The sequence below is a fragment of the Dipodomys ordii genome, unplaced genomic scaffold (genome assembly GCF_000151885.1).
Source record: "Dipodomys ordii isolate 6190 unplaced genomic scaffold, Dord_2.0 Scaffold137, whole genome shotgun sequence".
NCBI lineage: Eukaryota > Metazoa > Chordata > Mammalia > Rodentia > Heteromyidae > Dipodomys > Dipodomys ordii.
Window position 1 is genome coordinate 3,318,960 of NW_012267353.1, and position 13,743 is coordinate 3,332,702.

At 39.9% G+C, this 13,743-nt stretch overlaps 1 protein-coding gene across 1 annotated transcript; it reads left to right on the forward strand.

Moving 5' to 3' along the window:
- The first annotated feature begins 318 nt into the window (after window positions 1–318).
- On the forward strand, window positions 319–1,450 carry LOC105996833 (60S acidic ribosomal protein P0-like). Its single transcript, XM_013031062.1, has 2 exons — window positions 319–548; window positions 660–1,450. Exons 1-2 carry the CDS (start codon window positions 319–321, stop codon window positions 1,381–1,383), a joined length of 954 nt encoding a protein of 317 aa, XP_012886516.1. The 3' UTR covers window positions 1,384–1,450.
- Window positions 1,451–13,743: the final 12,293 nt, after the last annotated feature.

Sequence of the window (13,743 nt, forward strand, 5' to 3'; positions counted from 1 at the left end):
GCAACTTTGGTGGTGTGGATCTGATTTCAGGGTGTCCCCATAGGCTTGTGTGCTGAAAGCTTGGACCTCAGCTGTCAATGCTGGGACCATTAAAAGGTGGGGGGAAGCTAGGCATGGTGGCTGATGCCTGTAATCCTACCTATTCAGGAAGTCGGGATCTGAGGATCCCAGTTCAAAGCCACCTCAAGCAGTAAAGTCCATGAGATTCTTATCTCCAATTAGCTATCAAAAAGCCAGCAGTGCTTCTTTCGCCAGGCATCTTCGTGAGAGTGACCTCGTCTTTAAACCCTACGTGGCAATCCCTGACGCACTGTCGTGATGCCCAGGGAAGACTGGGCAACCTGCAAGTCCAACTACTTCCTTAAGATCATCCAACTTCTGGATGATTATCCAAAATGCTTCATTGTGGGAGCAGACAATGTGGGGTCCAAGCAGATGCAGCAGACCTGCATGTCCCTTGGAGGGAAGGCTGTGGTGTTGATGGGCAAGAACACCATGATACGCAAGGCCATCCGAGGGCACCTGGAAAACAACCCAGCTCCGGAGAAGTCAGTCATTGTCCCCTGGCAGCACTGTCCTCCCTTCCGAAGCCCTTCTCCTTTTCTCTGGGGAAGAATGGTGCTTTCAGGTGATGGTGTCCTATAAAGTTCTCTTTGCAGACTGTTGCCTCGTATCCATAGGACTGTGGGCTTTGTGTTCACCAAGGAGGACCTAACTGAGATCAGGGACATGCTGCTGGCCAATAAAGTACCTGCTGCTGCCCATGCTGGTGCCATTGCCCCATGTGAAGTCACTGTGCCAGCTCAAAACATTGTTCCGGGGCCTGAGAAGACTTCCTTCTTCCAGGCTCTGGGCATCACCACCAAGATCTCCAGGGGAACCATTGGAATTCTGAGTGATGTGCAGCTGATAAAGACCGGAGACAAAGTGGGAGCCAGTGAAGCCACACTGCTGAACATGCTGAACATCTCTCCCTTCTCCTTTGGGCTGATCATCCAGCAGGTGTTTGACAATGGCAGCATCTACAACCCCGAAGTGCTTGACATCACTGAGGATGCTCTGCATTCTCGCTTCCTGGAGGGTGTGTGCAACGTAGCCAGTGTCTGTCTGCAGATCGGTTACCCAACTGTGGCCTCCATTCCTCATTCTATCATCAATGGGTACAAGCAGGTCCTGGCTTTGTCTGTGGAGACTGACTACACCTTCCCACTTGCTGAAAAGGTCAAGGCCTTCTTGACTGATCCATCTGCCTTTGTGGCTGCTGCTCCTGTGGCTGCTGCCACCACTGCTGCTCCTGCTGCTGCCACGGCCCCAGCCAAGGCTGAAGCCAAGGAAGAGTCGGAAGAATCAGATGAGGATATGGGATTTGGTCTTTTTGACTAATTTCCCAGAAGCAACCAACTCAGATTTATTTGCAAAACAAAATAAAGGCTTACTACTTTCTCTTAAAAAAAAAGCCAGGGGGCTGGGAAGGTGGCTCAGTGGTAGAGCGCTTGCCTTGCATGCCTGAGGCCCTGGGTTCGATTCCTCAGCACCACATAAGCAAAAAGAAAAAAGCCGGAAGTGGCGCTGTGGCTCAAGTGGTAGAGCTCTAACCTTGAGCTGAAGAGCTGAGGGACAGGGCCCAGGTCCAGAGTTCAGGCCCCACGACCGGACCCAAAAAAAAATAAAAAAAAAAAAGCCACCAGTGGCTCAAGTGGTATAGCATCAGCCTTGAACTAAAAAGCTGAGGGACAGCATCCTGAGTTCAAGCTCCAGTACTGGTACAGTACCACTGGCATGTCTTTCCCTGAACTGATGAAAATATTCCCCTCAAAATAAATTCCAGCTTTCAACAGTCAGTGTTTGTAATGGTAGCACAGATTGAGCATCGCTAATCCAAAATTCCCAAATCCCAAATGCTCTAAAACTGAGTGTTTGCCTGACACCAAAAGTGGAAAATTCCACATCTGACATGTGATGTGTGGCATCCAAAACACAGGTGCATTGAAAATACCATATAAAATGTTAGGCCCTGTGTACAAGGTGTAAATAGAACACAGCTGAATTTTGGTCTTATTTAAAAGATATCTCATTATCAATATACAAAGATTCCAAAGTCTAAGAACAACAGAAATCAGAGTCACTTCTGGTCCCAGCCACTTCAGATAAGGGATATTCAACTTTTATGTTACAATTTCCAGCCATCAATGTACAGGTACCCATTGTAGAACACATTTGGCTTTGGGAAGGTAAGGGGGGGCACAGAAATGGAGGGACAAAGAGTGAAAAATGCAGCAGTGGTACTAGACATCATATTGAAAATGAATTGTACAACTTATGGGTGGGTATGGGAGGGAAAAACTGGGAGAGAGTGAGGATAGAGATGATGTTGTCCAAAAAGATGTGTATTATTGGTGGGCGCTGGTGGCTCATGCCTGCAATCCTAATTGTTCAGAAGGCTGAGATCTGAGGATTGTGGTTTGAACCCAGCCCAGGTAGAAAAGTCCCCACGAGATTCTTTTTTTTTTGTTTTAATTGTGAAAATATTGTACAGAGGAGTTACAATTACATAGGCAAGATAATGAGTACATTTCGTATCAAGCATTGGAGCCTCCTCCTTTGTTTCCCCTTCCCATCCCTTCCCATCCTCCCCCTGTCCCCCCACCCAATCCTCCCCATTCCCCCCCCCACCAAAGTTGTAAAGTTCATTTTCAACATAAGGACTTGTACATCTCATTGTTGCAATGGGTCCACCTGTATCCCTACTTATTTATTTATTTTTCACATCTCTGGCTTTTTAAAATTTTTTTTAATTTTTTTGTGAACGTACTGTACAGAGGGGTTACAATTACATGGGCATTGTATCCCTATTTAAACGATTTGTTTTTGCCCTTCCCCTCCACAAATTATACCATTATACCGACATCAAATACAGTGAAAGCAGGGGTTATACCGTGGGGGAGGGACATACAAAGCCACCTTCTGGTGGCTCAGCGGTAGAGTGCTTGCCTTGCATGCATAAGGCCCTCGGTTCGATTCCTCAGCACCACATAATCAGCAAAAGCTGGAAGTGGGGCTGAGGCTCAGGTGGTAGAGCACTGGTCTACAGATGAAGAGCTGGGGGACAGTGCCCAGGCCCAGAGTTCAGGCCCCGCAACTGGCAAAAAAAAAGAAAAGAACAAAGCAACAAAGGAATAATCTTATAAATGTGTTAGAAACAATTGCATGAAAGAAATAAAACATTTGAATACATATCTTAGGGTTCATTTCCCTAACATCAACTTATCTGACCTTTTCTGCTTGACTCAGACATATACTAGATATTGCAAATAAGGGAAACCATGGCCCATGAGATTCTTATCTCCAATGAACCACCAGAAAACTGGAAGTGGTACTGTGGTTCAAAGTGGTAGAGTGCTAGTCTTGAGCAAAAGAGCTCAGGGATAGTGCCAGGCCCTGAGTTCAAGCCCAACAACTGACAAAAACAAACAAACAAAGAAATGTATTATTTACCTGACTTATGCAATGGTAACTTCTCTGTACATCACCTTTATAATAACAATAATTTTTAAATAACAAATTAATTAAAAAAGAACACATTTGGACAGTTATTAGGGCCAAGTGGGGAAACTCCAACAAGGAATAATAAAGATAAGATGGGATTAGTTATGGAAAATGGGACCAAGACAAGAAGTGAAGTTTTTGTACCCTCATGTTAATAATAGCATGCATGGAGGTCTTTGCTATGGAAATGAAGTTGTTTTAATGCTTTGTATATATAAATTGGAATCCTCACTAATAACTTCAGAAGTTGTTATCTCTCTTTTGCAGAAGAGAAAACTGAGGTACAGACCAGTCTAGTACTAACCAAGGTTGTATGAAGATGAAGAGAAAAGCTAGGCTTGCTATGAGCTCCTTTTGGATATAGAAAATATCAGCTTTAATGCTCTGCCTTGCCTTAACCCATTGTATTTGGTAAACAATAGTTTTAACCTCTTAAACTACTTTGAGTATAAATGCTAAAGCAGAATGGCTTTACATCTTTTTTTATGCAAGTAAACCACCACCAGCTGGACAGATTATTAAATATAATTAGGCAAATAAAATACTTCTACCTATAAACATACCAAATTAAATACAAAACATGTGGACACATGGGCATATCAAACCCCTATCAGAAAAACCAGGCCCATGAACTTATTGAACACTCCAGACCCAGTGATTGATGCAACTCTCACCTGAATTAGATAAAAGTGGTAGCACACCAACCCATCAGATCACCCATCACAAGCCATGCCCAGAAAGACTGCCAAATGAACAGTTTCCACGGCCAGGGACACAACACCCACTTCAACTGATACTGGAAACCACCAACTGCCCGGATCCGGATCTACATTTGTCAACTCTACCTCCTACATAGCATAGTTTGCCACACCTTTAAGGGCACTGCACCTTTGTACTTCTTACCTGGTCCCCTACAGAGGCCTTATCTGAATCATATCAGCTCTCTCTCTCTCTCTTTTCCTCTTTCTGTTTCTCTCAGCATGGCCTTTTTAACCTCTATATTATTGTAAAATGTGATGTGTGAGCTGAGAGTTAATATTAGTAGTTAAGACTGGAATAAAAGAACTTGTAGCTGGGTACCAATAACTCAAGCTTATAATCTAATACTTAAGAAGTACTGAGATCTGAGCATGGTGGTTTGAAGCCAGTTCAGGAAGACAAATTTGAGAGTTTTTTTTTTAATGCCAGTACTGGGGCTTGAACTCAAAGTCTAGATGCTGTCGCTGAGCTTTTGTGTTCAAGGCTAATGCTCTACCCCTTGAGCCATAGCTCTACATCCAGCCTTTTTGGTAATTAATTGGATAAGCAATCTCCCAGACTTTCCTGGCCAGGCTGGCAGGGAAGATCCTCAGATCTCTACCTCTGAGCAACTAGGATTATAGGCATGAGCCACCAATACCTGAGTCTGAGACTCTATCTCCAATTAACCAGCAGAAAGCTGGAACTGGAGATGTGCCTCAGGTTGTAAAGTGCTAGCCTTAAGTGAAAAAGCACAAAGCTGTGAGTTCAAGCCCCAGTACTGGAAGAAAAAAAAGAACCTGTGTTATCAATGATGTAAGCTATCAAATGATCTTAGCAGTATTTTATGAATTAGCATCAATGAAATTACTGTAGGTTATAGATTTGTTGTTATTCAATAAATTATGACATAATGGAAAGATACAAGTATGTCTGTTTATGTTTCTGACATAGCTCACTTAGAATAGAATTTTGGCTCTTGTATGTTGTTATATCCATCCTCCCTTCCTTCCTCCCTCCCTTTCTTTCTCCCTCCTTCCCTCCCTCCCTTTCTCCCTCCCTTCCTCCCTTCCTTTCCTCCCTCCCTCCTTCCTTCTTTCATTTTTTCCTTCCCCCCTTCCTTCCTTCCTTTGAATCAAATCCAGGGCCTCCCACATTCCCACATGACAGGCAAACTCTCTACCACTACATCCCTATTTGACTTTTTATAGCTGACTTGTGGCTTAGAGAATCAATCAAGTTGGCAATCAAGATCAGCCATCCCATCTCACCTTTGTTAAAAATGGTTCAATTAGTACGTAAATTTGTGGGTTGAGTTCCAAACCCATGGACTCCTCTAGATGCTTACAGATGCCTCCTCAGGGATAAACACCATTGACATTTGATTGTGTCCTTATAGAAGTTTGCTGTGTATTTTTCTATGTCTGTAATTCATAAGTAGATCTAAAATTTAAGTTTGTGATTTTAAAGTTTATAATATTATATTCAACAAATAACTAGAGCAGAAAGCAAATAACAACCACTACCATACCATTTTAGACAATTAAAAATTATACTAAGTTCTCTTTATTATATTTTGTATTTTGATTTCCAACTTGTATTTTGTACTTACTATACTGTGGATACTTTTTCATATTGGTAGGTCTGCATATTTCAGCAAAACATATCTTTAGATTCAGGTGTGGTGTTACACATCTGCAATCTCCACAGTCAGGAGGCCTGTGGGTTTGACGTCATGCTGGGCTACATAAAGAGTTTTGTGCTAGCCTGGATTCTACAGAAATACCCTATCTCTAAACATCAACAACAAAACCCACAAAACTAAAAACAACCAAAACTATCTGCTTTCAAATCAATCCATGATATTCTGTCATTTTACTTTTCTACACTGGAATATGAATCTCTAAAACAAAACATTTTTGTATTAGAAGGCACAATATTTCTACTTCTAACTTCTAACTACTTCAGTGATAATTCCTTGACATCATCTAATAGCCAATCTATATTCAACCTTCCCAGTTGTATAAGTGCCTATCAGGAGAAGTCCTTTAAAACAGAGCAAACAAGTCATGTCTGCCACTTCTGTCTTACCCTGCTTCCTTGCCTCTTCCACTGGCTTTATGGGATATACCTAAGCTATGCTTGGGAAAAGCAGCATGAGACAGGTGTCAGCGAACATGTGCATTTTAGAAGACAATTTCCATTCTCTACTGCCTCTTACAGGCACAAACAAAGCAGCTCTCTGGAAAGCATGGAGTCTGTCAACAAGAAAAGGATAATCTTATCCTTTAAATGTATAGTTCTTTAGTTATGAAAGAAACTGACTATTTTTCAGTTGTTTATTGTTCATATTTATTTATAGTCCTAGGGCTTGAATTCAGGGCCTGAACTTTTTAGCTCAAGGTTAGCAATCTACCATTTGAGCCACAGCTCCACTTCCAGTTTTCTAGTGGTTAATTGGAGCTAAGAGTCTATTGGATTTTCCTGTTTAGGCTGGCTTCAAACTGTGATCTTTAGAACTCAGCATCCCGATAAACTAGGATTACAGGCATGAGCTACCAGTGCCCGTCTTTATTGGTCACTTTCAGATACTGCTTTTTATGGTCTTTTCCTCATTTTCCTATTAAACCTTTTTGTTTTTAATTGGTTACAAGCCCTAAGGAAATTGATTAAGGGAATCAGAATATTATCTGTCCTATATATTGCAAATATATTTCCTCAGCTTTGCAGAGGATTTTAATTTACTGATCCAAACTTATTGTTTAGTTATTTGACTTAGGCATAAAGGAGGACTTTCTGTCTGAGAACATATTTTTCTATGTTTCCTTATAGTTCTTTTAGTGTATTAGTTTTTACATATGGATCTCTTATATATCATGTATTAAGTGTTGTATTCTATAATTTTATATAATGAGAGCCATAAAGTCCAAAATACTAAAGAAAATTCTGCCTCAAGCTAAGGTAACTCCTACTTCTAATACATAATATAAATGAATTCTGTAAAGACAAAAAGAAAATCCAAAGTAAAATCTATATATGTCAAACTACATGGAACTGTAAAAACCTACAAAAGTTAATATAAGAAAAATACAGTATTATATTTATGCAATGATTGCAACATGTAACAAGGAAAAATTTAAATGGGCAGGCTTTTCCCTGTCAGTCTGAGAATTCCCTTTTTTCCCCCTTAAAATTTGTGCTATTTATTTCAAAATGAGAGATAGAGATTGAAAACAATACAAAAGATTAGGTAATAATCTTAAAAAATCTCATTTTCAAAGGAAACTTTTTTCTTGATAAAGGAACACAAAAGTGTTTAAATTTTAAATTATTATTATAAAGGTGATATAGAGAGGGGTTACAGTTTCATAAGTCAGGTAATGAGTACATTTCTTTTTGGACAATATCACCCTTTGCCTCACTCTCTCCCAGGTTTTCCCTCCTGACCCCACCTACAAGTTGTATAGTTCATTTTTAATATCCTGTCTAGTGAGTACCACTGCTGCATTTGTTTACCCTTTGTCTCTTCATTTCTATGTGTTTAAATTTTTATGATAGACAACTTTTTATTCACACCAGCAGAGTCTTAATCACTATATGCTGTAATGGAATTCTGAATGCTGCGCATTGCATACTTTTTTTTTAAATTTTTGGTCAGCCCTGGGGCTTGAACTCAGGGCTTGGGTGCTGTCCCTGAGCTTTTTCACTCAAGGCTAGTCTTTACTACTTTGAGCCACAGTGTCACTTCCAGTTTCCTGGTGGTTATTTGGAGATAAAAGTCTCATGGACTTTCCTGGCCCTGCTGGCTTTGAACCATGATTCTCAGATCTCAGCCTCCTGAGAAGCTAGGATTACAAACAAGAGCTACCTGTGCCTGGCTTGCAGACTATTTTTGAACATTTTTATTTTCTTAAAGTAGTTGTTGAAAGGAGTTGCTGTTCAACAAAACAGTTTAGGAATACAGTGCATCTTGATCAATGACACTGCTTTCAACATTCTCAGCCACCCCTTCCAACACATTCTCCTTTCTGTCTTTAATTTATTTGTATTATTGTTAAATTTTCTTCATGTAATAAAGTGTCAAAATTGCCATCATATGTCCCTTTATTTTTGCTATTTATTTAATTATATATATTTATTATAAAGGTACTGTACAGAGGGGTTACAGTTACATGAGTAAGGTAATGAGTACATTTCCTATCCAGCATTGTTACCTCCTCCTTTGTTTTTCCTCCATTATACCTTCCCTCCCAACCTCCCCAACTCCTCCCTCCCCTCACCAGGTTGTAAAGTTCATTTTTACCATAGTGTCTTGTACATCTCATTGTTGCAATGGGTCAACCTGTGTCCTTTTTTTTTTTAAATCAACCTGTATCCTTGTTTCAGCATTTTCTTATTTTTCTTCCCCTCTCCAAATTAGAAAAAAATGTATATACAAGATACAGGGCACTGAATCAAATACAGTGAAAACAGGGGTTATATTATGGAGGAAGAACATACAAAAGAAACAAAAAAAATTACATAGTACATTAAAACAACGATATCTGTAAATATTTTGGATACTAGATACAAGGACTTCAGAAGTGAGCATATCAAAATCTCAACCTATGGGCTGGGAAGGTGGCTCAGTGGTACAGTGCTTGCCTGGCATGCATGAGGCCCTGGGTTTGATTCCTTAGCACCACATAAGTAGAAAAAGCTGGAAGTGGCACTATGGCTCAAGTGGTAGAGCACTAGCCTTGAACTGAAAACTCAGGGACAGTGGCTAGGCCCTGAGTTAAAGCCCAGGACTGGCAAAATAAATAAATAAAAGTCTGAGGGTATTGTTTACTGGCACAGTGCTTATTAGCCTGCATGAGGCTCTGGGAATCAGGGCCATTGTTTGTCCCTAGAACTGCCACTGAAAAGGAAAAAAAATTATGTTAGGGATGTGGAATAAAACAACAAATAAAATTATTGCTACTAATATTCAATCTGAAAAAGGATTAGCTGCTGGGCACTGGTGGCCCATACCTAAAGTCCTAACTCCTCAGGAGGTTGAGAGCTGAAGATCACAGTTCAAAGCTACCCTGGGCAGGAATGTCCATAAGATTCTTATCTCCAATTAACCATCAAAAAGCTGGAAGTGGAGCTGTGACTCAAGTGATAGAGTGCTAGCCTTGAGCAAAAAAGCTCAGAAACAGTGCCCAGGCCCTGCATAAGCCCCAGCAAACACACACCCACACACATCCACACCCCCCACCCCACACACAAGAATTAATCACATAGAGAAAAGGACACCACAGAGTTTATGTTATGTTTACCTGGGAAACTCAGTAGCTAATGCTTTTCTCTGCTTTTTATTTTTCATTATTATAAAAGTGATGTACAGAGGGGTTACAGTTACGTAAGTCAAGAGTACATTTCTTTTTAGACAATGTCACCATTTCCCTCGCTCTCTCCTAGTTTTTTCCACCCATCCCTCCCTGGCCCTGTCCCCACAAGTTTGTTTTGTTTTTTGAGACAGGAGCTTGTGATCCTCCTGACTCCACATCCCAAGGGCTATGATTACAGGCCTATGCCACCATACTGAGCCAGCTAAGTTTTTTGATAGCATAAAAAATTACAGAGACCTCATTCAAGCCCCACATGCCCATTTGAAAGATTACAGAGACCTCTTTGCTAACATGTAAGCCAACACATTTACTTACATTTGCCAAAAGGAACTGCAGCAATAATTTCTTTTCTTTTCTGTCCTGGGGTTTGAACTCAGGGTCTGGGTGCTGAACCTGAGCTTTGTTTGCTGAAGGTTAGCACTTTATGTACTACACTTGAGCTACACTTTCAGCTTTTTTTTTTGGTGTTTAATTGGAAATAAGAGTCTCATGGACTTTTTTTTCTGGCTGCTGTAATAACTTTTTTAAAAAAATTGGCGAAGCTTTAGGTATAGAGAGAAATCAGTTGAAATATACAGGATATTCTCACATACCTCTTTCCTCACTTTCCATGGTTACTAACTTCCTGCATTTAGTGTGGTACATTTATTGTGACTGATGAGCCAATATTTGGAACATTATTACTGAAGTCTAGAGTGTATACTAGGATTCACTGTTGGTGTTGTATATTCTATCAGTTTGGGCAACTATGTAATGACATGTATCTACCATTACAGTATTCTATAGAATAATTTCACAGTTCTAAAAATCCATGTTCTACCTAGTCATCATTCCCTTGACCCATTCCATATAACCACAGAATTTTTTTTAGTTTGTATAGTTTTTCCCTTTCCAGATTATCATATAGCTGGAATCCCATATGCTCTAGCATTTCAGACTGCCTTCTTTTACTTAGAAATATACATTTACAAATATACACCTGTATACAATTTCAACAAAGAAAGATAAATTCTGAAGAAGTAAATACAAAAAGGAAAGGATGGAAGCTAGACACTGGTGGCTTATGCCTGTAATTCTAACTACTCAGGAAGCTGAGAGCTGGGGATCCTGGTTCGGAGCCAGCCCAGGCAGGGTATCTATATAGTCCTATCTACAGAAAAGACTCCTATCTCCATTAGAAAGCTGGAAGTAGGGCTGGGAATGTGGCTTAGTGGTAGAGTGCTTGCCTAGCATGCATGAAGCCAAGGGGTTGATTCCTCAGTACCACATAAACAGAAAAGGCCGGAAGTGGTGCTGGATCAAGTGGTAGAGTACTAGTCTTGAGCAAAAAAAGAAGCTCAGGGACAGTGTTAGCCTTGAGCAAAAAAAAGAAGCTCAGGGACAGTACCCAAGCCCTGAGTTCAAGCCTTAGGACTGGCAAAAAGAGCTGGAAGTAGAGCTGTAGCTCAACTGGTAGAATATTAGTCTTGAGCAAAAAAGCACAGGGACAGTGCTCAGGCCTTGAGTTCAAGTTCCAGAAACAGTACACACACACACACACACACACACACACACACACACACACAAATAGAAAAGGAAAGGATGGGGTTTGGTCTTCTAGCAGAAGTAAATTGTAGAAACCAATGGATGATAAGGGTTATTTTAATGTTTGTTTGCAAAGTCACCTTTGTGCCAACTTTGGATCTTCATGGCCATAAACCTCTTCTAGAGAAAGGATTTGTGAATATTCATCTCTCAGAAGTTTTACTTTAGTTCGAGAAGGGAAGCTCCAAGGTTTCCTTCTACATCTGCTGATTCCCAATTAACTTCAGCTCAATACAACCTATATGCCAGTGTGGCCTATTGTGAGGTGATATATTCTATTCTTCATAAGCACATATTTACTACATCTAGGGTATAGGGGGTGAGGGCCAGAACACAGGAGGCCTGGTCAAGACCAGATATCCTTCTTGCATTTCAGGGACTGAGGCTCTGAAATGCTAGGAAAGGAATACAGAAATAGAATAGAAGCTAAGGGCTTGCCTAGGAGTCTAGAACTGGGACCCAGGAGAGCTACTAAAGAATAAATAAGAGTAGCTATGGGACTCAATTAGGTGTCTCGGTCTATGTATCTATCAATGTATCTGTATATATATTTATCTTTTTTAAAAACATGATATCATTAATTTTTTTCTTTGTTTTGAGACAGTCCCACTACATTGCTGAGACTGGCTTCAACATCATAATCCTCCTGCCTTCTCCTTCAGAATGCTGGTATACAAGTGTGACCCACCATACCACGGTTGCTTTTTCTTTATTTCCCTTCTATTTGTCAGTATTAGAATGGTGAGATAACTCATTTAGACATCCACTTATTTTGCTGGTTTTATAAGTAGGAAATTTTTGTTAGAAGGTATGTTTGTTACTTTTTGTTGCTATGACAAAACACCTAAGAAAATTAAAAGAAGGAAAATTTGTCTTTATTTTTCCATTAACAAGCATTGTAATATGAGGGAGTTTCCTTGTAGTATTTCCATACGTGCACACAGTATACTTTGAAGAAATCTATTTTAATTCTCAGTATCAGTCAATGTCTGTGGGCTCTGTGACTATGGGTTAGAGGCAAGACAGAACATTCTGGAAGGGAGAAAAGGCTGATATTTGTTAACTTTTCTGACTGGGCTGAAGGAAGACTATTATCTTCCCATCTCTGCTTCTTGCTTGTAGCTGAGATTACAGGATATCAAGCAAGCATTGCATAAACTTGTTTTTTTTTCTTGTACTTGTATGAAGGAATTGCCATTTAACAAAGCAGTTTATGGATATACTATATCTTGGTCAATGTCATCTCTTTCAATACCCATCCCTCCCCTACCTACTTCTTTCTTTACTCTTCTTAATTTTTTAGGACTATACATTGGATTTTTGACTGTTTGCTCCCCCTCTTCTCCTCTTCAACCATCTACCTCTCTCCCCTTGACTCCACCCCACCCCTTTTGAGTACTACATAAGCTACATCATTTCAGAAGTGTCTGAGTCAGCTTTGGAACCAGCTACATCTAAGAAAAGGAAAGGCTTGAATTTTGAAGGTAGATGGACTAGGTGGAGAGGGTATAGGAGCAATGTATCTTGATCAATATTACCCCTTTCATCATTCTCCCTCATCTCTCCCAACACCACCATCCCCACAATTTTCCTAGTTCCATTTTCATAAGTATACATAGAATATTATGACTGCATTTGCCCGCCCCTGAGTTCCAGTTTCCTGGAATTCCAGCAACTGGGTTAGCTCTTTTATAGTCTTTGTCCTCTCTTCATTTGTTTTCTCCTTCACCTCTCCACACACCTCAACTTGATCATAATGTATGTTCTTTTAAATATGAATTTGATTTGCAAAGATTTTTTTCATTCTAAAAATATTTTTATTGTTATTCAAAGGTGATGTACAGAAAGGTTACATTTTCATAAATCAGGTAATGAGTACATTTCTTTTAGGACAATGTCACCCCTTCACTCCTTAAATTTATTTTTTTTTAAAGTTTTCATTTGTTTTGGTGCTAGTGCTCTACAACTTCAGCCACACTCGACTTTGGCTTTTTGGTGGTTAATTGGATATAGGAGTCCCGGGGAGTTTTCTGTCTGAGTAAGCTTTGAACTATAATCCTGAGATTTCATCCACATCAGTAGCAAGGATTACAGTCATGAGCCACCTGTGCCCAGCTTACTTTTTTTTTTAAACAAAAAAAAGCACTCAGAAGACAGGTTTACTCAAAATATCATGTATATTTCAGTAAACTTAATTTTTTTTGTCTGATAACTGCCACACATTCTTCCTATCCTGTTATTCCTGAATTTAAGTTGCAAAAAGAAGCAGTGGCAAAAAAGATTCCTTAGATTTGCAATAAAACATAGACAAGGGAAATATATGCTTAAAATTAGAAAACAAAACTTGGCTCTTAGTTGAAACTATTTCTTTGCTCATACTTTATTTTTTTATTTATTTATTTATTTTTTTTGGGCCCAGTCATGGGGCCTGAACTCTGGGCCTGGGCGCTGTCCCTCAGCTCTTCAGCTCAGGGCTAGTGCTCTACCACTTGAGCCACAG

Coding starts and splice junctions, on each gene's coding strand:
- LOC105996833 (XM_013031062.1), top strand. CDS start 319: ATGCCCAGGGAAGACTGGGCAACCTGCAAGTCCAACTACTTCCTTAAG. Junction 549..659: donor AACAACCCAGCTCCGGAGAA/GTCAGTCATTGT, acceptor TTCTCTTTGCAG/ACTGTTGCCTCGTATCCATA.